This window comes from Taeniopygia guttata, chromosome 3 (assembly GCF_048771995.1).
Source record: "Taeniopygia guttata chromosome 3, bTaeGut7.mat, whole genome shotgun sequence".
NCBI classification, from domain to species: domain Eukaryota; kingdom Metazoa; phylum Chordata; class Aves; order Passeriformes; family Estrildidae; genus Taeniopygia; species Taeniopygia guttata.
In genome coordinates, this window is record NC_133027.1 from 102,003,766 (window position 1) to 102,028,532 (window position 24,767).

The window sequence follows — 24,767 nt, forward strand, 5'->3', positions numbered from 1 at the left end:
ATATTCCCTGTAGCTTACTAGCAAAGCCCCTACTATTTTATTTCATATCTCTGCCACCACGCTGGTGAATATAGCATACATTTCCACTTGGATCACATGTACTTGTGCAAGAAACCATGTCTATCCCTTCTGGGAAATAACCAGAGTGCCCTTTATCACATGCTCCCAAAAAGAACATAAGAGAATTTGAAAGTAATAAAACTGACAAGGAAATCCCAGCTATGCAAGCCAATCCTCTGGGAGACTCTTATTACTTGGCCTTAAAGCCTCTGCCTTCATTTCAACACTCTGACCTGCTACAGAGCAAAGAGCAATAGAAGATGAATAGAGCAGTCCTGCCCTCCTCTCATCCACTTTCCCTGGGTCAGCTCATGGCTTTGAAGAGTCCTCTGGAAAAAAATAAAGTGATCTGATAAAATACATTGATCTGTACCAACTTAGGATGAGTTTCTTGATTGGTTCTGGCTTGCCACAGGGCTACAGCAGAGCAAGAGCCAGCACAAGAGAGGGAATGAGGTAGGTGGGTAGTTAAACACAGGGGAAGGCAGCAGTGCTTCAGTCAGCTTAAAGCACGTGTGGGGCTGTAGTACACATGTGAATACAACCACCACCCTCACATTACCACAGTGCACACAGCGGTCCAGTGGAGCCATTATTCCCTTTCTATCAGCGCTCATGAACTCCCAGCTACAATCTGTTTGGCTTTCACACACAGACAGTGCTCTTAAAAGAAATACAAAACAATGTGAAGGAGTCCAACAGAGTGCAAGTAAAATCACATGGTCATGTGAAGGAATTGCCTTTCTTCAGCCTGGTCAACAGAAGGCAAACCCAGGTGCTTCCTGCAGCCTGCTAAAAGGGGCGCTAAGATGAGCCAAGCAGGTCATCTGTCATCAGCACACAGCAAGACACAAAGCAAGAGCCAAAACATGTAACACAAAAAATCCCAACCAGATGCAAGGAAAAAATTCACAAACAGGAATGTTTAAGCAAGTGGGTGGAATAACCCTCTTCAGAAGTTTTCAAAACTCAAATGGCCCTGACCAGCCTGTTCTAACTGTGAAGCTTGTTCTGCCTACAGCAGGGGGCAGGGCCAGGTAACCCCCAGCAGTCCTTACCACCCTAAATTTTTAACCAACATGCTACACAGTCCACAGTATCATGTAACACATGCAGGACCTACAACCTGCAGTGCCATTAAAACCAGATTTGCCCAGAAACAGTCCAACTAGTCACACACGCTTTGTATAGTATCCATATTCTAACAGCTGTAAACACTGGGTTTTAAATTTACTGAAGTTATACTCAAGCCTGCATCAAAAGAATTATTTTCCTTTCTCAAAGTCACTTATAATTTCATACAGCCTTAATAGACCATTTCAGATACAAAGCAATAAACTACTATTTTCACTTCCTGTAAAAAGCACAAGCTAATGGATAGCTTAGAACAGCAACATCTAGAATAATTTCCAAAAAGTGTGATATAATCAACATCAAAACTGATAACTCACACATAAATCTAGCTGCAAAACTGTTGGAAAAATCTAGACTTGAAAGTTTTGTGCAAATACATGAGATCAATTCCTGATTGGCAGCATGACTCCTGAGAGTGAACACTGACCTTTGGAAATCGATGCTTTAAAGCAAGGTAATGACTGCTGTAGCTAAACCTTTATAATGGGAGATAATCAAACTTGCACACAGTAACATACCCAGCACCTGAAGTAATTACTGTTGGAATTATGACATACACCCACTGATCCTCACAACTTCAGTATGCCTTTGTACACATCCTGTCAGCAGGAATTCTGACAAGATCTCTCTCATGCTTTATAATGAACCTGTCCTATAAAACCTTCTAAATTGTTCTGTTGTTCTATCATTCTCCATTCAGAATTTTAATCTGCAATCTCAACAGAAGTATGGAATATCTGAAGAAATGCATTGCCACTGGAAAAACAATCACCACAACAACAAAACCAGAACGAATCAGTTACTGCAACAGTCACTGCAGAGAATGGTACTGCTGTGAACTGAGCGTGCCACATCAAATTTGTGTCATTTTCATCCCTCACAACTTTTCTGAGCACGGATGTAAGATAACTCTATTTAACACCATCCATCCCTTGCTAAATTACATAAAAAGATTGCAGCAGCATTAAGTGACTCCACACTGACTGCAGAGATCAAACACTCAAAATTGAAGTCCTCCTCTCACACAAATGTCCACCAAAACTCTCATTAATTTCCACAGTGCTAGTATTTTGCTCCATGTGCTTCTGAACTAGGGGGAAAAAACCCAAGCTGTTTCATCATCCACTTGGTAATATATCATCTTAGTGTGCACTTCAGATTGCTGAGGTGCTGTAACCACTGCCTGCCTTACCCTGTCAGATCTCTCTCAGGTTCCTATCCAACAGGCAGCCTCGGATTCAGTGAAGGAAACTCCTACACAGGAACAACCAGACCTCATTTGCATTCTCTGCAACACAGAAGTGTAAGAAAAGAGTATAAATTCAAACCCTTATTACCACAGAGTTTATTCTTAAATTTCAAGTCAATACTACTTTTGAGCAATCTAGTATTTTGTGAAGTGAATTTAAAATTCTTGTAAGTAACCAAGACTCTATCTTATAATCAACTTAAGAGCTGCTTACCATGTCAAGCCCTCTGTTTTCAAGAAATTGATTTTTACATGGATGGAATACAAAAATTGATATTAAGAGGTATTTCCACTTCCCCCTCTCATTACTGTAAAAAAATTATATGCTGCCAAATAATGACAAGTACTCAATGGAAAATAGGTAAATATTGAAAAATTCATCGCAAACTAAAACCTCACTTGGAAGTCATAATTATCCAAAAATGGTCATTTCAAGACAACAGCAGTAAAAAAAAAAAAATTAAATGCACTTTATAAAACACAAAGACTTACTATTCACTCATAAACTAACTATGCTGTACATATATCCTACAACTCCTTATGAATATTTTCTTTTCCAGAGTAATCAAAAGAAGCAGTTACTACACTGTTGCAAAATCTACCAGGAACTGTGCTCTAAAATACAGCTAAAAAACTAAGAAATGTGGAATTCTAATCAAATAACACAGCGCATTATGCAAGAATTACCTTCTTAGTATTTAAAAATAAGTTTTCATTCCAAGAATCTAAACCTGAATAGTACCTCTAAGATGACTTTGCAATGCTTGAAATTAGCTGTAGAACTGAATTTAATCATCAATATTTCAGACATCTGTATGCAACAGAGTATGAGAAGAAACTGGTAATTTTAAATATTCAAAAGAATGATGAAAACCTTTCTAAGAAAAACTACTCTAAAAAATAGAAACAATTCAGGAATCAGAAAAATAGAAACAAGGAAAGAAATACAGAAGTGCTTCCTCTCAGGAATTGCTAAGCACATTATGCCTTTAGTGGTTTTTAAGATCTGACAGACAAACACCTAAGAACACAGGCAGGATGCTTACACATCTAGCTCCACACACAGAAGGGTAAATAAAAACCACAGACGACCTACAATAGGCTGTTTATCCAACTCCTACATTTCCCTGTAGTACACCACTAAAAAGAAAAAACTTATTTGAGTCTGCCAAATGCGGTACCTTATCAAACTTCCAAAAACCATAGTGATATTTCAGTATGCTATGGGAAAAAAAAAGGAAATGTGCAGTTCAACTAACAGTATGTATGACAATAATGGCTAATCCAGCTACAGTCAACACACCAAGTACACATGTGAATGGCCTATGTGGCTGTTTACAGTTGGTTTCCCTGAAATACACATGTTCAGCACAGAATTTCTGATTTATTTAATACAAATGTTTTCCTACTGCATCCACAGCTGCTCTTGGCAATATCAAAATCTTAACCAGACTTTAATCAGGAAATAGATTTTTTTAAACCCACACAGAGAAAATCTAGAGTAACCTCAGCCTGAAGGTCAGGATGCTTCCTTATCCCATGGGATTTCCCAGGATAAAGGCTGGGCTTGGACCTTTCCTCCAGCAGTGACTATCCTCATCACTATTCTATGGCCTGTTTTGGGCTCTGTCTTCCAAGCTGCTCCACCACATACACAATTCCTCAGGAATTTCAAGATCCATAAAACATTTTGAAAGGTCCCGGTTTCATCCCACAAGACACATAGGAGGTGTCATCTCAGCAGTTCCTCAGGAAGGAAACATTCACCTGCCCAGAAGATATTAGATGCTCTTAAGCATTTCTACAAACTACAGTATGCTATAGAACAGACTGTTAGCCTATGTTCTTTGTGCAAAACAATACTCCAAGAAACATTCAGTCAGTCCCTCAGATGGTTTTTACCTTGTTTCTACTCAAGAATACTCAACTTTCATACTTCTCATTGTGAGCATATAGTTTTCAGAGGCCCATAACTTCTTTATGAACTGAACATTTCCCAGTTGATTTATAAACCAATGCCTAATTAATACCTTTGCATTGCCAATCTAATCCATACTAGTTTAAAAACCAAACTTTGCCACAAGCATGGTTCAGATGAGCTAGTATCTGCTACCAACTGCCAATAATTAGCTGAACAGCCATTTATACTCCGTCCAGTTATTATGTTTGGGAAATCTACTGAAAACTGAACAGGATTAATTGACAAATGCGTAACTACTTCAGCAGTGCAGCCCGTATCAACACCCCAAATCCAAGGTGAAAATCCTCCATGCCGTCCTTCTTGAAGCCAATGCCTTGCTGACTGCCAGTGGAAATTTTGCCATCTATTCCAGTGGGACCAAGATAACTTCTGTAGCTGACTTTTCTCAATAAATTTAAGCTTCAACACCAGATCTTAAAATTCTACACTTGGATCAAGTTCACAGTAAAATCACTGCAAGTTCCACCTGAGGCAAGGCATAAGATCAGACTTAACAAAAAAAAAAAATCAGTCTCTTGCAATGAATTTAAATCCTCTCCAGACCTTCCTCCTTTTCATTCCACCACCCCTTCTCAATACCTTCGATGAGAGAAAGGTTACCATGTTGTTTTTACAGCAATTTTTCCTGCTTTCTATCTATTTCTTTTGGTAAGGATTTCCTTAACCCTAGAACATTTTTAAACTAGTGCAAGAAAATAAAGGAATAAAAAAACACTTGATAGTCTCTCTGAGCTAGTTAATGATGACAATCTTTATTTTGCCTAAAACCTCAACAATTCTCAAATAAAGCAAAATATTACCAAGTAGTTGGGGTTTTTTTCAACTATGAAAGCAGGAACAAATTATCACTAAAAAGAAACATACATGTATTCATTTAACTATGTGATGATCTGAAAAAAACCTCAGCTCAGGTTGGTGCTTATGCATTTACGGTGGTGTAATAAGGGCCTTTCTAAAACTGCTCACTCTGACTTTCAAACTAGAACAGTGGCAGGTCACAATGAATGTCAGAACAGTTTATTACTGTCACTGTTTTTCCTCTACCATAAGGAAGGAAAACACACTTGTTTTTGTAGACAATCCCCATGTCTATGCTGGACCGGGGTACACAGCAATAAAAACCCTTTCAAGTACAGATGTAGCTTATTCCAGCAGAACCACTGTAGGAATTCTGCCAACTCTTTGAACAGTGACTACATTATCGAAGAGGCTCTTATGCCTGCTCTGTAGCTACTTAGACAGGAATGACACACTTCCACGCTGGCTGCTACATCTACCCTAAAAAGCAGCAGCCATTAGATTTACCACAAGCCTAATGCAGCATGAAGAGGCACGATCATTGACCATTAGAGCCTCGCTGTGAAACCCAGCTGCAGTTAGGCAGATACAACTTCCCTGGAGCCCATGTGGAAGTACACCAGCGAAACTCTGCAAAGGCAGCAGGCAGCACACCCGGGCACCCTTGACTGCAGAGCTCTCCAGCTCCAGCCTATGGGCTTACCTCTGCTGGGAAACTTCATCAATACAGCAAGGGACCTTGGAGGAAACTGGAAATGCAGCTTATACTAGCACAACTTTGGGGCTTTCCTCTCAGTACAACTAAACTAAATTCATAAACTGTACTGGAAAAGGACATGTGAAGGAGCTGGGGCAGGAAAGCTGCACATCCATAAAGTGATGTAAATACTTTCCTACAGTACAACCATCTCTGCAGCACTGACCTCAAGTGAGTCCACACATACAGTGAGAGCACTTTCAACTCGAGGATGCAGGTATCACACACAAAGCAAGCGCTCAAAGTATGCACAAAACAAGCACACACCTGAGTGAGTAAGCCGAGGTGTATCAATGGAAGCACAACCAAGCTACTGTATCAACATGGTGAGCTCTGCTTTCCTCCAGCAATGTAAACAAGCGACACCCAACGCAAAGTGCTACTTGCAACAAAAGCCACAAACTTTTAAGCTCAGACAGACAAAAACACATCTAAAAAGAACAGGTCTGGAATATTTAAGTAGTAGCCAAAAAGGATCTCAATGCAAGATGAGAATATACTGTGCTTTAATGCAAGCAGGCCAGTGTGCAGATTATATTTAGTCATTTGGCAAGTACTAGGCCCTGAGAGAATATAAATCAGTCATTTTTATCCCATTTCTGCCACTTCCTCACTATTTTCACAAATTAATGAAGAAAATCACACACAATCTTCCAGACATTCAGGCACAAGAGAGAAATTTTATTATTTAAAAGTATGCTACCATTAAAAAAATAATTCACCACCTTGATTCCAAGATTCCTCTTCAAGAAGCAGTGAATTTAATGATGTAAGATTTCTGAAATATGTGAACAAATACTGTATTCTACATTCAAAATCTTTGTAAACAATTTCAGTTTCATAGCTGGTGGTTTTTTTTCAAAGCTAAAATATTAAAAAGTCCCCAGGAAAGTATTTTAAAAAGACAGTTTATATCCAGACAATTTTTTTGTATATTCTAAGCAACAAGTGTATTTCACAGAAATGTTTTTTAAAACCTTGCAACTTCAACAGGCAAAAAATTTAAACAGCCTTAAGATTATTTCTGAGTTTTTAAAAATCTCCCACTTCCATCAAGAATGAGCTACGAGAATGGGAAGAAGCCCTCCTCTGACGTGTCAAAAACATAAATCCAAGAACTACACAAGCATTCCACACTCCTTAGCAGGCACAGCTTAAGTTGGTCTGGCAGTACTCTTTGCTCTTCCCCAGTAGAGTACTGCTGGCATTAAACTCAAGCCTCGTGAGCTTCGAGCAGACCACACAGAAATGTTAAAAAAAAAAAAAAAAAAAAGGTGGTTTAGAATAAAAAGGTATTTGCAGTGCTCTTTCTAAAAATAGCACTTAAAGAAAACTTTAACATATATTAAGGTGGAGCTGCCAAATTAAGTCATTTGGATAAAGCAGCTTCCTCTTAGACATAAAGGAGCAATAAAAACTTGAAAATATGCTAGTTCCTCCCCCCCACCAAAAATTACGAAGACAGTAACAGCAACAAAATGAGCAACCACCCACCAAAATATTACATAGGCTTTTATTTTGCAAGCACTACTGAAGCCTCTTCAATGGAGAATACCTTGCCCTATGCTCTACACCAGATCATTTTTTAAAGGTGGATTTCTTTAATGTCAGGTTTTATTTTCTGGTAATTGTTCAGAAAAATATATTCCTTCAGGTTTTTTTTTTTTAAATTGCTAGAAGCTGGATGACAAAACACACGTACTTCCGAGGTAAAAACACAAGCTTATAAGGGGATGTTGGCAGGATTGGAGCTGCGCGCATGGGCCCGTACGAGCCAAGCCCGTTTAACTGCTGCTCAAGACGGCAACCAAGGACTAGGACAGGAGTGTGGGGTGCGGGAGGGAAGCAAGACTTTTAGGATTTCGGGGAGATCTCGGCTCCCAAAGCCCAGAGCAGAAACGCTTCCCAGACAAAACACAAAAATACAACCCGAGCTGGGCGCGACGGCACCGCCCCACACGGCGCGGCGACAGCAGAAAGGACCTTAAAATGGCGCCGGTGGGGGAGGAGAGCGGGTGAAACTGCGCAACAAACGCTGGCAGGGAGCCAGGCAGCGCCATCTTCCCGCTCCCCCGCGCAGCCGGGGCCGCCTGCCCGCCGAGCCCGGGCACGGCCGCGGCCGCCCCGGAGCCGCTCTCCGCTCTGCCCGGCAGTCCCCGGACACCCCGCGCTGCCAGCCCGGGCGAGGAGGAGAGCGGCGAGCAGGCAATGGCGAAAGGCACAGGCCTCCACACCTCATTCCTTCCCCACAGTGACTAGGAGCAGCTCTGAGTAAATACAAACCTACCCTCTATACATCGTGCGATTTTGCCCGGCTTTTAATATCTCTACACCTGTTTTCTGCCATCATCTGTAACTGAATTTTTTAATTAATACTTAAAAAGCAAAGTATAATTTACATACTGAATACCGCCCATGACTCAATACATGTGAACAGTGACCATTTCAGAAAACCCCCTTCACAACCGACTACTGTTTTAAGCCACAAATTTAAAAATTATTTACAAAATATTGCTTCTTTTACGAAAAAGAATCCCAGCAACACAAAGGATCGGATTCATATCCACTGTACAGTGAAGCCAAAGGGGTCACTCCAGAAAGAGACGCTTTATTGTGTTTTAAAGAAGCATTACAATTAAATATTTTCTATCTCCGAAAGAAGAAGAAAAAAAATAAATAAAATAAAAGGTACATCGAAAAACTTGATCCCGAAAAGGCGAAAAAAAAGCGCATTAGCCCAAACCTACCGCCCGAGCATTTCGCGCACCCACAAAAAGCGGCACCGTTTCCATTCCTCGGTTAAAAGCAGGAGGCACGGAGCGATTCGGAGGAAATTGCAAATAAAAAACCAAACAAATCAAATCAAATCTAGTGGCGACACCGAAAACGAGGAAATATGTGAAAAATAAATCCCCAGCAGGTACAACTCTGAGACACAAACTCAAAGAAAAGACAAGATTAGGGTAGTGGGGAGTGGACGGGGGAAAGAAAAAAATCAAGCCATGAGCGAAAAAGGAAAAAAGAAAAGAAAAATCCTTCCCAGCTGCACGGCCAGGAGAGAGACGAAGTGTCTCCATTTTCCCGACGAGGAGGAAGAAAAGACTGTTTCACAGACCACAGAGCTTTAGAGAAAAGCAAAGAAACGAGGGGGGAAAAAAAGAGGGAGGAGATTTGAAAAGATTATTTTTCTTTCTCCCTCACACACTCTCTCTATCCCCCTCTCTCCCTCTCACTCTCTCACACTCACACATACACACACACTCTCTCTCCCTCCTCTCCTCTTTCCATCCCTCTCTTGATGGCCATCAAGGGGGCGGAAAAAAAAAAAAAAAGACAACAACAACAACTAATTTTAAACCGGCTCAATCAATGAGTCATTAAAAGAGATTTTTCTTCCCTCCTCTCCTGAATTTGCATGGCATCAGCAAGAAAAAAAAAAAAAAAAAACCCACCCCAAACCTCTCCCCTCTCTGCAGCTATCAGCCTGGACCTGAAACCTTATCTCTCCCTTCAACCCCCCCCCCGCGCCTTTATTTTAAGAAACAACTTTTTTTTAAGTGCCCTCAGCAGCCACCATCACCAGCCTCGCGGAAAAAAAAAAAATTAATATATATAGTTCATTTCCATGTGAATCCACATCTGCCCAAACAACAGCCACCCACAAAATATCCCTCTTCTTCCTCCTCGTCTCCCCTCTCGCTCGCTCTCTCTCTAGATATATATTTATATACATAGCCCCAGAGCCAATAGCTCTCTGGGCTGAAACCTAATATCCTGGTTTTGGCAACTCCTGGTTGTTAATTTGCTCCTCTTTCTTTTCTGTCTGTCTGGAGATAGATTTCCCCCCTCTCTTTTCCCTCCCCGAAGGAAGGGAGGAAGGAGGTTGTGTGTTTTTTTTTTCCTTGAAATTTTTATCACAAAATTATAATACACTCAAAGGGAAACTCACCGTCATGAAAAAGCAGTGCCTTGTCAACGGGGTTTCTTCGCCATCACATCAGGGGCTGGCAGTGTAGGAGAGAGAGAGGGAGAGCGAGAGAGCGAGGGAGGGAGGGGGGAGAGCGAGCGGGAGAGGGAGCGAGCGAGAGAGGGGGAAAGAGAAAGCGAGCGGGAGGAGAGCGCGGCTCCGCTCGGCTCCGCTCCGCGCCCGCACCGCCGCCGCCACCGGCACCGCACCGCACCGCCGGGCCCGGCACGGCACGGCACGGCACGGCCGCGCAGCTCCGCCGGGACACAACGCCGCAGACCGGCGCCCGGGCACACGCACCGCCGCCCTGGCATGATGAGTCTCCAGCCCCAGCGCGATCCTCGCTCCGCGTTTAAAGACAGGCCCTTGAAAAATTTCGGCTCCTGGGTTTTTTTGGGGGTTGTGTTTTTCAGAAACCCGTAGGTCTGGACACCTAGCCTAGGCTGCTGGCTTTAGGTTAAAAGTTGGGGTATGTTTGGGGTTACAGGGAAGTAAAACAAAGTTTTTATCCTATTAAAATTAACCTTAATGTTTACAATTTGGTTGATTTCCTTCATAGTAAAGCTGTAAATCACTATAAAGCTTTGTGGGCGGGAAGGGGTCCTCAGAAAAATAAATGCAAGTGCAGGGGGGTCCCCAGAAAAATAAATGCCAAGGTCACCTTGAAAAAGATAATATTTGATCCCCTGTCAAGCTACAATATTTTAAGTATTTTTGGATACATTCTTAGAAGCCTTGCTGGAAACAAATTACACGAACTTCAACTACTTTAAAAAGTTTTGGGTAACCTAAAAATGTTAATTTGAAGTCAAAGGTTATAGCACTGAGAGTTCATTAATGCTATTCTACAGTTTACTTCAGTGAAAAGCATTAATAACTTTATTCAAAGCTTTTTTGTTATAGAAAACTATTCCAACTTCCACCATTCACAACATTCATTGAAAACAATTCTAAAAAATCAATTACTTTTGTAGATAATTCAGAGAAGGCTGGCTTATTTAAAAAAAAAAATTACTGAAAGCGGATTTTTAGCATGCAAATATATGTGTGGTTATGCTTTTAAAACAACAACAAAAAAATCTCTTTAAGACTTTTTCTACTAGTAATGGTAATTCCCAAGGATTTTACTATTTTATTCCTAAGTAACTTTGTTAAAACTCCTTAGAGACAAGGATTTGAAGACTTTATTTAGTAGCACATCCTTCTTTATTAACTGCATACAGCTCAAAAAAACTCTTACAATGTTTTAGGTTTTTTGAGCAACTATATCAAAATGGTGTACTCAAAGAAGTTGGCCAGATTGCTTATCTTAAAAGAAAGAATATCAGCACGTCAGCACTGTTTTTCAATTAGAATCTGTTTATATTATTTTTTTAATTATTCAACCAATTCTAAAGTTTTGCCAAATCCAAGACTTGCCTTCAAACGTTGTTTACATGCATACCCCCAGTAGAAAACTGAGGTGAAGTTTCAGATCACTCCCGCAGTGGAAGGGTTGGGCCCAGGCAAACAAACCTTAGCACGAGTCCAGCAGATCCTTTGTGCAGCCCAGACCGAGCCTGCACGTGGCCGTGCCTCGGCCATCAGCCAGATTATTAACTGCAATTTCCATGAATGCAGCAAGGACCCCAACAGCCACAGTATGGACAGAAACAGCACATGCCAAAGAGCTCTGCAAGAGCTGTAAGCTTATACTCCTGACACCAGCATTAGAAAATCCAAAAGGCCAAAACTTCAAGGTTCCTAACTTCAGTAAATGCCCAAACAACAGCCACATTCAGGGCCAAACTCTGCCCTGAATTCAAACCTACTCAGCTTCACTGGTTTTCGAGAACATTGCCCAAGTGAGAACTTGTATGGAAGAACACCACCAGCATTCTCATTTCCTTAACAGGAAGGAACTTTGCTTCAGAGGTTACAAGGCCAAACATCTGATCGGAATGTTGTCACTATTATTACTCTCCCGGTCCTACAGAAACCACAGATAGGAAGTAGGCAATACGATACAAAGAAGGAACTGGAGAAAGGAAGACAAATGATTTTTAATGGATTCTGTTACCATAAGAAACACAAGGAATCCTACATAAGTTTTCCATGATGGTACCATAAATTACTTTCCCTGAAGGATGTTTCAAGGCAGCATTGACAACAGCATTACTAAGCAGGTACAATACAAAAAGGGAAGGAGAACTAGCATCATCTATACAATGAAGCACCCGTCAGTAACTAGATTTCTCCATATCTACACACATTTGCTATATGTGTTCACTAGTAGAAATGGTTACCAAAAAAAAAATCAAGGGTTGGATGTAACTTTGTAGGTCATATTGAAGTACACACTTAATGTTACCTTCAATTCTAAGAGGTCTGAATGCAGTCATCAGCTGTAATGTTACCACTTTCATGTGTACTACAGAATTTCTCAGACCATGTTTGTACAGTACTGCTTTTTCCTGGCAGGTACTCATGCTGTTTTAAGAGCACCACGTGGTGTTTCAGAACTGGGTGTCACTGCCGCAAGAGGTTGCCCCTCTTCTCACTGCCTTACTGCATGAATACAAAAGACCCTTGTATGTCAACATTCTTCTACTTCAAGGTCACCTGCTCAGAGCTGTCATCTTCAAGCAGAGTCCTATGTACAATGCACAATCAATCAGTTGCTGCCTTTCTTTAGCTTTCACAATCACATTAATACATTTTCCTGTAGCAGCTTTATAAGGAGCAAGGGAAAATAAGCATAAGAAAGGAAAGACCAGTGTCAAAAGGAAGAAGATAAATCTTTGGAAGACAGAGAGATGTTGGTATAAAAACAGCTACTGGGAACGTCATGTGCACTCATCACACAACAAACTACTTGGCTGTATTTTGACACCAGCTGTCAAACTGTGACCATGCTGTTTAACAAATACCACTCTCATAGGTGTGCAAAGACACCAAATGACATTTGGAGTGATATGATACGTTGCTCTGAAATGACAGACTGTGAAGAACCGAAAACTATGCTCAGATATTGAGAGGGAGAAAATAGGGGGTACAAGACACCCTCATTCATTCTGTCTCCAGGTTTCTCCTACATCAAGTCACTTCGCTGATATTCAGCCCATTTTTTGAGGTCTGCATCACATGGACTCCAATTCTTGTGCAATCATAAATTAGTGCCCCAAAAGAAGGTAAGGCAGTGCTAGATTCATAATGAAGAATTTAACGACTTAGCTAGTGCATTAAAGGAATTAATTCCACAGCCATCCCAAGGTTTTTGTATGAATAGATGGTTAGTAACCTCAACTCACTGCATCCTTTCAGAGATATATTGCATGGAAAAGAATGCCATTTGCTTCACTGCAGCCTTGCTTCCTCAGACTGAATCCTTCAGCTCCACTGATAGCACTTCTTCCTCCCATGCTTTCTCTTTACATTCATTAGCGTCTTTCTTATGCCAGCTCATCACCAGTCACACTTTTTACCCATCTACATATGGCTTAATTATTTAAATAAAAATAAATAACTAAGCTTGAAGGCACAGAAACAAATAGGTCATCATTAAAGGGCACAGGCAATAGAGAGGCAGAGGTCACTTGAAAAGTAGGGCACCCAAATACAGTGGCACAAAGGCAGACAAGGACTTTTAACTTGGAATATATATGTAACATACCACATGGAAAAATTAAGTTCAATATCCATATTAACCACAAAATTCTGAATAATTGCCACCACTATTTTGATGACTCACCCATAAAAGTTACCTAAACATTACAATGTTCAGCTTGATACCATGCCTTCCTTACCCAAAACAGTACTTAGAAAACCTGGGTCATAATTGCATGATGTAAATTGTAAAGCTGCATGATTCCAGTATCAATCATCATACCAAAGACAGGACTGCTTAACCAAAGGTATCTTAAGGGGTGATTGGTAAGTACGTAGGTAGTAAGAGGGGGTAATGAAGAGTAAACCTCAAAACAAGAGATTTACACCAATACCAGAAGGCAGACAGGTTTCTGTGACTGGAGATTGTGTGAAGGCCAACAGGGCTGGTCTGAATCTAAAAAGCAGATTCTGGAGAACTATGCTTCTCTGAGATGGGGATCTGACACACAGCAGACAATTAAGGCCAAAGAAAACGTGGTGGCTGGAGGTTCCATTTAAACAAATAGCAATTCAAAATTATTACTGGAACAGATCAAGAATTACTGTATCATTCTCTAGGTTATTTAATTATAGTCTCATATTGTTCAGCTAAAGTACCCTAAAAAGGAGAATTAAGTTTGAAAGATCAGTAGCTCTTACTTCCAAGTTAGAATAATCTTAAGATATTCAGCCACTGAAATGTATCAGAAAAAAAGTAAAATATCCTCACCTCTGGAAACAGAGTTTTACTAGAGAAATAATGGAGAAGTAATCTTGCCCAACTAACGCTGCCAAAACTGATGGAAGAATTTAAACTAAAAATAATGGCAGAAATTGGGACAATCTTCCATCACATTCATAGTTCATTTGGCTAGCACAAATTAATGGGAAAAAAAATCAGATAAGTAGGAATACAGAAATACAGACTAGTATATTAATCAATGGACACAAGGGTTGGGTGTTATTTTTTGGTTTTTTTTAAACATAGTACTAATTAAAAACAGCAGCCTGGCAATGAAACTAACAAAAGAAGCATTCCTAATACAATTGAGGTGTTGTGGATGATGTTTAAAAATAAATAAAACTGAACAAAAAATAGGAGGAATTTAAGCAAAAAAAGGAGGCCTAAAACATGAAATGAGGTGATATAGGGCTACAGAAACACGGTGGAATAGTAAATTATACCACAGGCATTTGTGTTCTTGAAAGAAACACAGACCTGCTAAACTATACTTGTATAAGGACAAGACAAATTGGATGAACAGAAGGGACGTTATGAATAAAGCACCACCTAAGTCAGAACTTTTCAGATAGAATAGTTTTACTTGGGCGTTTCTGAGTCCCTGCTATGAAATCAACTGGGTAAGATTTGGATATGAATGAAGATTGCTGTAAAAGAAGTCTTTATATTATCACTAGAAAGGATATCAATAGGAATGGAATTTATGCTCAGATTTAGACTGAAGAACAAATGCTAATAATAGGAGGAGGAAGCCCTCATTCAAAATTATAGCTGACAGACTTTTTCCTAACATGATAAATGGCAAAAAGAATACAAGTATAGTTTCATCCACCAGGGAATATACTACAGGAGAGCTAATAGGAAAACTTGGATATGACTTGGAGTTAATTCTATTTAAATTACTCAGAAAGATAAATGGAATATGTTTGAAAGTAAGATTCACAATTCCAAAATAGAAAACTTTGGTATGCTATTGAACCTAGGTGGTCCATTGAACTGGCTAGTCCAATAACCATAGTTTACTGAAATGCATTTAAAAAAATAATTGTAAAAGTATCTGAAGTGTAAAGCAAGGCAATGAAAAAAATCTCTCAGAAACTCCATAACTAATAGAATGATTGCCTTAAAGAGAGAGTCCATAAAGCAGTATCTGTAGCTTACATACTAAGTCTCCAGAATTTAACTACAGTTAATCAAGTTAGGATTCTATATAGCAATCAGCAGCTAGATCTGCACCAAACCTAACTGATTTGCTGCTCTTGAGCTCTTGTGTTTAGCATATTTGGGCCTTGCTTTGTTAATCTGAAAGTACCTTTTGTCATAAAGTGCTATGCTTTGAAGCCTGTCTCTGGTTTTGAAGCATAACTCATTTTCATAGAAATTAATCTGTTTCTCCACCTTTGGCATTGGACATAGCAGGTTCTCAGAAGGACCAGCTCAGACTAGTTTCAAAACAAGTGCACCTTGACTGGTTAGAATATAATTAGTATCTTAAGCATTCCCATGGATTACATTCAAAGCTTTTCCATTACTCACAGCAATTAAGTTGCACCAAGTAAGTTTCATAGTTTTAGCTTTAACACTCAGTAAGTGATTTAAAAACACATGCATTTTACATTGTCCTGCCTTTCCATATGGACAGATTATTATAAAGCACAACATTTTAGTGCAAACAAAAGCTTTAAAAAAAAAATCAGTATCAAATGTAACATTCAAAGAATTTCTTTTTTCCAAGTGAACCGAGATAGAGTAACTCAACATTCACTTTTAATGAAGCCCCATTGCACCGTGACAAATGTGCAGCCTACAGTATCTTAAATGAATCATAATATGGCTTACATCTTTAATGCCTGATCACAGTGCCAGAGGAGTTCAAAGAGCCCTTACTAAAACCATCAGTAGAAACGCTGGTTGCACAAGCCGCTGAAGTACCTACTTTGTAGCCAGAAGTAATTACGTTGCTCTGTTAATCTCTGCTGCAGAAACTCAATCTAACAGACAGAGATCATATCTATCAGATAAGGGCTCCATGCAAGGCACCGAGGCTGCTGCTTGTCTTGAAAACACACGCAGCATTTTTGTGTGTGACAGTGCAACATACATGCATACCACCCTTTGGAATAAAAACTGTCAGTGTTGGGAATACATACTGATGATAAGGAATAACTCTACTTCCTTCCTTCCTCTGCTTGAGAGACTGCAAAGCTAGATCTCGAGATCACGCCACATCTATGAGCTCCCTAACTTTCACAAGCACAGGAACCTCAGGTGTAAGAATCCATTATTATGAGGCTGAACACACAGTTGCCTCTGCGGATCGCAACTTTTATTCCCCACTCTTCTTAAAATAATGATGGAACAAGACAGGATCTTGAACCTTCAGCAGAACTACACAATACATCTTATTTAAAAGGCTATGAGGTAATGCTGTTGAGCTATAGCAAATCGGTAGGAAATATTTCAGGCAGATAGCATTCATGACTGATAACCATGGGACACAGATTTAAACCTAGAAGCATGCACGGAGCTCATGTTTCCAGAGTCACACAGCACTAGATCAAAGTAAACAAGTGCAACCTGCAACTTCACATAAAATAAATGACACTGTACAGTCCAAACAAAGGCATAAGGTCTTACTGAAATGACTGCTATCTACTTTCAATCCAGAGAGGAACAAAAGCGCACGCCAAGAGGGAAAAAATAGGAAAAAAATATAACACAGAGAATGATGTACCTTACTTTTTTCTCATATCCTCAAACAGCCAAACTACTTGTTACAGCTTACCCAAATGACTCCAAGCCTGAGCTAGAAGGCTTACATTTTATTCAGGTGGTTACCGTCTGGCACACTAAGCAGCCTCAAAACATAGAAGTTGCTGCCAGCAAAGTCAGGAAGAAAATTGTCAGTCTTTGTATGACCACCAAAAAAAAAAAAAGCACATGCCAAGATAAATTATACAAAAACCTCAAATTGTAAGTGTGGAAAGTAATTTTAGAACATCAGGAAAAAAGAGTTGGAAGACTTTTACCGCTCCCTTTTAAATTTTCATTATGGTCATACATTTTACCTTCTTGTGTTTGGGTATATTTTGGGCATTTTTTTGGTATGTATTTGGCATATTATTGCTTTTAACAAAAAAAACCCAATTGTGCACATTAGCAAGGTGAAAACTTCCCAGTCTCCCCCAGAAGCTCCTATTCACAAGGGTATTTGGTCCTCATTAATTCAAACCTCCAGTCACCCATAGAAAAGACAATTCAGAACACCTAGCATCTTAAGTGTCCAGATACAATAAAGAATAATTATACTACAGCATGAAATACCTAACATATATTCTGTGCTGTGTACACTAATGCTTGCTTGCAATCCTTCCATGTATGAAATTCTTAAACCCAGTGCAGTTCATCTACTGGCTCCCATCTGCGTTAACAATACCAAAGCCATACTCCAGGAATATTTGTGCATATGAAAACCAGCAAAAACGTTTTTCTGTCAATATCCTCATGTATGGGGTAAGCACTTTCATCACTGTTACCACCTGTATTAGCTAGACTCATGGGACCATAAGGAAAACAGAGCCTGCTAGCTAAAATGAAACTTCCACATCTTTCAACAACATGGCAATAAGGATTTTTTTTCTTATGGAGGATTAATTGCACCATACTCCTGCCTAATGGGGCATTGCTGCAATAACTGCAGGAGTGGATTTGACTATTTATTAGAAAAAAATACTTAATATTTACTACTAAATGCATCATTTAAACATATTGGTAGGAAAAATATCAGGTGAGAATATGGCAATACCCTTCCTTTTTCATGACTGAGCACACTCCCCGTCTACAGAGTAAGATTTTAATTTTTAAGATTCAATCTAATTCTTCAGAAACAAAATTCTGAACACTGCAATATTGCAAGAGATGTAATGCCACATTAAGAGCTGTAATGCATCAAACGATTCACCTATCTCACTTCCTATCCACCCTGCTCCAAAGTGCTACTGTTACATAATGATCCCATGCAATCCCCTGAGTTTTTATGTTAACATGTTAAGGAAAGAATATTCTCTATTTTAGTATGAGTCCTTTACAAGGATTAAAGGCATTTCACTGCCATTCCTCTGTCATCAAACTGGACTGACATTACCATATGTAAGGTTCACATACTCCATACCTTCTAACAACATTATATCATTTCTAATACAGAAATTAAACCACATTCTCAGGAAACAGAAATCAACAGCTACATTCAAGCTAAAGGTACTTTCAAAGGCTAACCTTAAGGGACATAACAACCTATACTTCCAAACAGGAACATAAGGCAAAAACCTCATGCTATTACCAAACAGAAGACACAAAAATCATATTATCTACTTTGGGTTTACCACCTTTTGGTTTCAATGGATAGTCTTATGTCCTGTGTCAATTTGTTACAGGTAACTTCAAAACGACAAGGGAAATGAGATGGTATTTGTAGAAACAGACAGGAGTGAAATTTGGTTTCGTATTTCTAAGAGAGTGCTTAGTGTTAACTTTCTTCACACAAATTAAAAGCCAAATAATAGAAAAACAATTCTCAAATGAATGCAGCAAATCAATGATCACTTTTTTACTTTGCAGACAGTGTGCTTAATTTCTGGTTCCTGTTGTAGATTTACTTAAAACACATCTCTTAACTGTAAAAGCCTTCCTTCCCATGTTTCCATATAGGCCTCTGTGGATTGCTCAGAGTCCTCCCTCTGGGGCACAGTAATCCACTGGCACTGCTCCCACTTTTCCCTCAAGAACCGAACTCCCTTCTGGAACAAAACACTCCAGAAGCCAAATAAGCGGCGAGGATGAAATCGATCCACCTGGCAGCACCTTTGCAGTTACCTGCAAGGCTCAGCAGCCTTTTCCTCAGCCCCTTCACTGCGGGAGAGGGAGCCAGCAGGGAAGGTTTATTAGGGCACGGCACGGCCGGAGCCTCCCGAGGGCGCCGAGGCTGCCGGGGGACCGCACCGGGCAGGGGCCGGGACCGCGGGGACCGCCCGGGACCGGGGGGACCGCCCGGCGCCTCGGCAGCACGGGGCGCCTCGGGGCGGCCCCGAACCCGCCCGGGAGGGCAGGAGGAGCTCTGGGCTGCGGCCCCTACGCCCCCGCCCGAGCCGCCCCTTCCCTCGCTCGCCGCGGCCCCGCCGCTGCGGGAGCCCCGCGCCCAGGGCCGGCGGCGGGCGCGGCCCGGGCGGGGAGGTGTGGGTGTGAGCACAGCGGCGGGAAGGAGCGGGCAGCTCCGCGCGGGCACGGCGGGGGAGCGGTGCGGGGGCGTGTTTATATCCCGGGCGCTAATTTGGGAAGCGGGATAACCCGCCCCGCACGGCACCTGCCGACAGCACTCACCCCATCCCGCGGAGAGGCGGCGGCCCCTTTAAGACCGCGGGAGACCCCTCCCTCCGGCCCTCCCGCTCTCCCCCGCCGCGCGCCGCCCGTGCCGCCAATCGGCGGCGGCGACGCAGCCGGGGCTGCGGGCAGCCAATCCGCGCGCCGCTTGGTGACCGCAGGGGAGGCGAGCGCTAAGATGGCGGCGCCGGCAGAGGCGGCGGCCGCGGCCGCTCCGTCGCAGCCCGAGGCGGCCGCAGGCTCGGCCGCCTCCGCCGTGGTGCTGCCGGAGCGGCTGCAGCGGCGGGAAGCGGAGCGGCAGCAGGGCGTGGAGCGGCAGCGGCAGAAGAAGGAGGCGCAGGTAGTGAAGGAGGAGCAGAGCGAGTTCTTCCTGGGCGCCTCGGCGCGGGAGCGGGAGGCCGTGGAGGCGCTGCTGGCGGCGGGGGCGCTGGAGGAGGCTGCCGCCCGCCTGCAGGCGCTGCAGAAGCTGCTGACGGACAGCGTGCGGTTCCTGGCGCCCTACGAGGTGCGGCAGGGGCAGGAGGCCGTGGCGCGGCTGCAGGGAGAGCTGGCGGCGCGGCGGGAGCAGCTGCAGCCCAAGAAGAAATTCGCCTTCCGCGCCCTCAAGAAGGAAGCGGCCCCGGGCAGCGCCCCGCGCCCCGCCGAGCCCGCCCCGCCCGACCTCGCCGCGCCCGACCCCGACCTCGCCGAGGGCGACCCGGGCGGGCCGCCGCTGTGCGGGTTCAGCGGCGCCCGGGACGAGGAGCTGGAGCTCGGCGGCGCGGAGCTGCTGCAGCGGGACGTGCTGCTGTCGGAGCTGCGCGGCTGCCGGGTGCTGCTCCGCGGCAACCCCAACACGCTGCGGGTGCGCGACTGCAGCGGCTGCACCGTGCTCTGCGGGCCCGTGTCCACCTCCGTGCTGGTGGACGGCTGCAGCGACTGCCTGCTGGCCATGGCCTGCCAGCAGCTCCGCACCCACCGCACCCACGGCTGCCGGGTCTACGTGCAGGTCACCAGCCGGGCCGTAATCGAGGCCTGCTCTGATGTCTCCTTCGCCCCCTACTCCTGGAGCTACCCTGGTATTGAGCGAGATTTCGAGTCGTCTGGGCTGGACAGAAACCGTAACAACTGGAACCTGGTGGATGACTTTGACTGGCTGGCGACTGACCAGCCTTCGCCCAACTGGAGCCTGATCCCCGAGCAGGAAAGAGTGACAAGCTGGGACTGACTGCGGAGGCAGCTCTGCTGTGCAAGAGATCCTCGTGTAAACGCACTGATCCACAAACTGTGGGACTTAATCCGCGATATGCCATTAAATGATTCCATTCTGTATTCAAATTTCGAATTATAATATATGCCTGGATTTCTTAGTTGAAGAATACCAGTCAAATAGAGTTTACTGTTCTTGCACAAGTTGCTGCTATAATCTGTATGTATCACTGTGGGATTTACCAATTTCTGAAGTACTTCATTGTGAGTTATAACTTATTTATGTGGTACAAAGGCCACTGATACTCAAACAACAATGAGCCTCTGTTAGAGCTCTTGTACTGCTTTCACTCACTCCGGCAGACTGAATTCACTGCAAGTAGCGCAAACTGTACTGGAATGAAAAGATCAAATAGCAAATTTCCCATGTTTTTGTGGTTCTCATTTTCTTATGGCAGCACAGGGTATCTTGGGGAGAGTGCAGAGCACTACTGCTGTGAGGTAATGGGGTGAAAAAGGGTTCATTTCAAGGGAGAGTTTGTAACTGCACAGTGCAGCAGACTGAGATGCAACCGAGGCTATTAGCCAGTTAGGCTATTAGCAATGATGAGCCAGTTTCTGTTGATTCGGGTTAAATCTGTAAGTTGGCTTTAGGCTTTTCTTTCAAGTGAGAGAAATCTAAAGGAAAAAGGTTCTAATAAACATCTAATGCTCTCCTAATATATTGATTACTTGAAACTAAGAAACCTATGGAGTCTGTATAAATACTAAAGCTTCACAATCTATAAATGCCATGTGAAAAGATGCTGCTTGTGTTAGCAGCTCGGAGGCATCCAGCCAGTGCTGATGAAATCACAGAAGCTGGGTTAACTGTTCCTCTGCAAGCTGAAGCTTCAGGGAAGAGGTGTTCAGGGTTGTCCCACTAGTTTTCCAGACAACAGGCTTTGTGTGCTGTGATCCTAATTTGCATCACTCTGCTGCTGCATACATGCAGTGTTGGCAGAGAGTCAGTAAAACAGAAAGAAATATGAGGTGCTATATTCCAATTCCAAAATTGCGTGTTACCTTGCATAAAGTGCAAAATAGTTTAAGTCTCCTCACTCCTGCTAAATAATAATAATAAAGAAATAGCAGCACTCTGGAATGTAATGGCTTTACAGTGCCCTGTTAGTGGTGCTGAAGTGACCATTGTCCATATATAAAGTATACATAGCAGTTTTAGGTTTCTAAAACTCCTCCTTAACTTGTGACATTTTTCAAGAAATAATTGTTTATCTTGCCTTAGCATAAGGCTTTATTGTAAAACTTCAAATTGTTTATGCTGTGCAGCCATCATCTGTGTGCCTCTAACAGACACTAAATCCTAGCTGAAGCATCAAAAACTGCATTACTGCCAGAAGTTCCTGAAACTTCACTTAGGTGCTTGTCTGGTTTTGAGCAGAAAATGTTTTTATATAAATTGTTTTCAGCATATTTAATTTGAAGGGGGAGGGCAAAAGGGATTTTTTTTTTTAATATTCCTTATGATTTTCAGTTTTGTTTACTTTTGTTAATGTATATTTTTTGACTGAATTGGATTTTGCATTTCAAATATATTTGCTTTGAATTATTTTAGTTGTTCCTTTACTAATGAGTCTTCTTTGCACTGACAGCATCATAAAATGATTTAAAGAATACACCCCTCAGTCTTACTGTAATGTACATAACTTATATCCTTTGTTAGAGGGATGTGATCTGTTGAGGCTCTCAAGTATTTTAATTTTAACACATCCAACTTGGTACAGAACCTGATTTTCTAGTTAATTGTTCTCCAGATCAATCCTGTTAGAATTTTCTAGCCTTGAGCTTGCAAAATGTTCAGCCTGTAAGAGCTACAGTAAGCCTTTGTTCTACTTGCCCAAAGCTCTAAACATTTACACCTCCTCCCTGTGGCGATGGATCCCGGCAGATCCAGACATGGAAAGAGACCCCAGGCTGTGGCAGGTACCGGGGGTCCACTGAGGCTTCCCAGCCTTCCTCACATGGAAGTGCCACGTCCTGTCCCAGCTCTGGGCCCGTGGCATGCAGAACTGCCTGAATAAACACAGCAGGAGTCAAAACATGAAAGTTTAAACTTCAATTTCTCTCTGAAATTGCTTCCCTGGGGATGTTTTCCACAAACCAGTTATTGACATCCCAGCTCCTAATGTTTTCTTTCCTCCAAACACTTAGCTTTGGTCAGACCACAGTTAGCAGGTACTACTCTTCAGGAACATGGTGCCATACAACCACCCTAAAGATTTAGCATTACCTTTGTAATACAAAACACGTAACTGGCTCTTGGTCTCAGGCATAGCATGAAACAAGGAAATTCAATTTGAGAACAGTAAGTCCAGAAAAATTTGGTCAGGCAAATACCCTAAGCATACAATTTCATATATATATATTTATATATACACACACACAGAGTTGCATGTTTCCATACACCTTTTTTAAAATTATACTTTCCTAATATAGAATCATAACAGAAATTCAGAAATTCAATATTTTGAAACAGCAGTCTGTTAGTGTTGTATGAGAACTTAAGCACTAGTAAAGGTTTACCAGCATGCTCATGGACTATTCAGTATAGAAATTGCAACTTTTTTGGGTCTAAGGAAGAGAAGCCAAACCCCTAAGTATTTCTAATCAGCTAGCAATCACCCTGCATAATGTACAACTGAAGTGAACAAAGTCTCTTCAAGAATTCCAAGAATTCTAGCCCTGGTCTGCATCACAGTGCCAACAGTTCCACCAGGAACTTCTTTAAAACCCACGCACTTTAAAGATATTAATGATGCTAGACATCACAAGGGGCTGAAAAATAAATGCCTGGAAATGCCTGAAAAGAAATGCTGAAAAAGAAATGCCGCATGAACATCAGCACCACAAACCTTGTGCAAATTTGCCCTGAAGAGAAGCTAACAGGCAGAAAGTTTATAAAAATAGCAGAGTGCATTGAGTTGCAGAACCATATTCCATGGGGAGTCAGGAAAGCAGTCCTGCTTCAAGCATTTTGAAAGACGTCTAGTTGGACAGGCCTCCTCCAGCCAGTGGCCTCACCAAAATCTTTAAGGCCAGTGAAAATTCCTTAGTCCCCCACAAGGCTGTTACTCAGCATTGTAAAGCTCCTGTGTGTGTCTGTGGAGGAAATAAAACAGTTTTATGCAAAGACACACAACATTGAAGCCATGGGAGAAAACTGAGGCCACTTCTCAGGCCACACCGAGCTTTGAGCTTTGCCATTTGTTGAGGCACTGAGGGGTGGCACAGACCAAAATTTGCATCCAGAGAAGCAGCCAGGAGCTTTGCTGCTGCTTCCATGGGGCCATCCCCTCACCCAGAGGTCTGTCCTGAGAGGGATTAACCCTCCCTCGGTTCCCTTTTGAATCCCGGCATTTCCCTCTGTCTGCCCCTGCTTCTCTGAGTAACAGGAACAGAAATAGAGTTATTTACATTCTCTCTTTAGCCAGCTCTCTTTCATTTAAATAGACTTTGACATGAGCTGTAGTAGAATTGTTTTGTGAAAAAAAAAAAAAAAAAAAAAAAGGAAAGAAATACATGCATAAGACAATTTTCTACACAATTTTATGCATTATATTTTTGAAGGTTTGGGTTGTTTGTTGTTGTTTTTGGGTTTGTTTTTTTTTTTTTTAAGTTTCTTATTTAAGGAATAGCTGTATGTTGACAAAGTTCAAATCTCCATGGTTTTACCTGGGATTGCTTCAGGTTTTACTAAACAGCCAGTTTCATCACATACAAGGAAAGACAGGAATAGCAAGAAAAAGAATCTATGCAACTTGGGGAAATGTCAGCATTTACACTCACATCATGATCTGATTTCTCTGACTGACTGGGGGATCCACCTGT

The 24,767-nt window shown here is 42.1% G+C and overlaps 2 protein-coding genes across 7 annotated transcripts in view; one reads left to right on the forward strand and one right to left on the reverse strand.

The window, feature by feature from the left end:
* BICRAL (BICRA like chromatin remodeling complex associated protein) overlaps positions 1-24,767 on the reverse strand; it is a 70,053-nt gene that overhangs the window by 25,467 nt on the left and 19,819 nt on the right. The window contains exons 1-2 of one of the 6 annotated variants that reach the window (XM_030269037.4): positions 9,929-10,059; positions 2,387-2,482 (exon numbers count right to left, since the gene is read on the reverse strand). The exons of 1 other annotated variant lie outside the window; for it this stretch is intronic. The gene's annotated coding sequence lies outside the window, so the exon portion shown is untranslated. Of the gene's footprint in view, positions 1-293; positions 317-2,386; positions 2,483-8,726; positions 8,867-9,928; positions 10,070-19,691; positions 19,791-24,767 lie in introns of those variants that run through there. 4 more of the 6 variants (XM_030269041.4, XM_012572375.5, XM_072927523.1 and 1 more) reach the window with 4 other exon arrangements.
* On the forward strand, positions 19,845-21,051 carry TBCC (tubulin folding cofactor C). Its single transcript, XM_030269042.4, has one exon. The coding sequence runs from the start codon at positions 19,870-19,872 to the stop codon at positions 20,896-20,898; it is 1,029 nt and encodes a 342-aa protein (XP_030124902.3). The 5' UTR covers positions 19,845-19,869; the 3' UTR covers positions 20,899-21,051.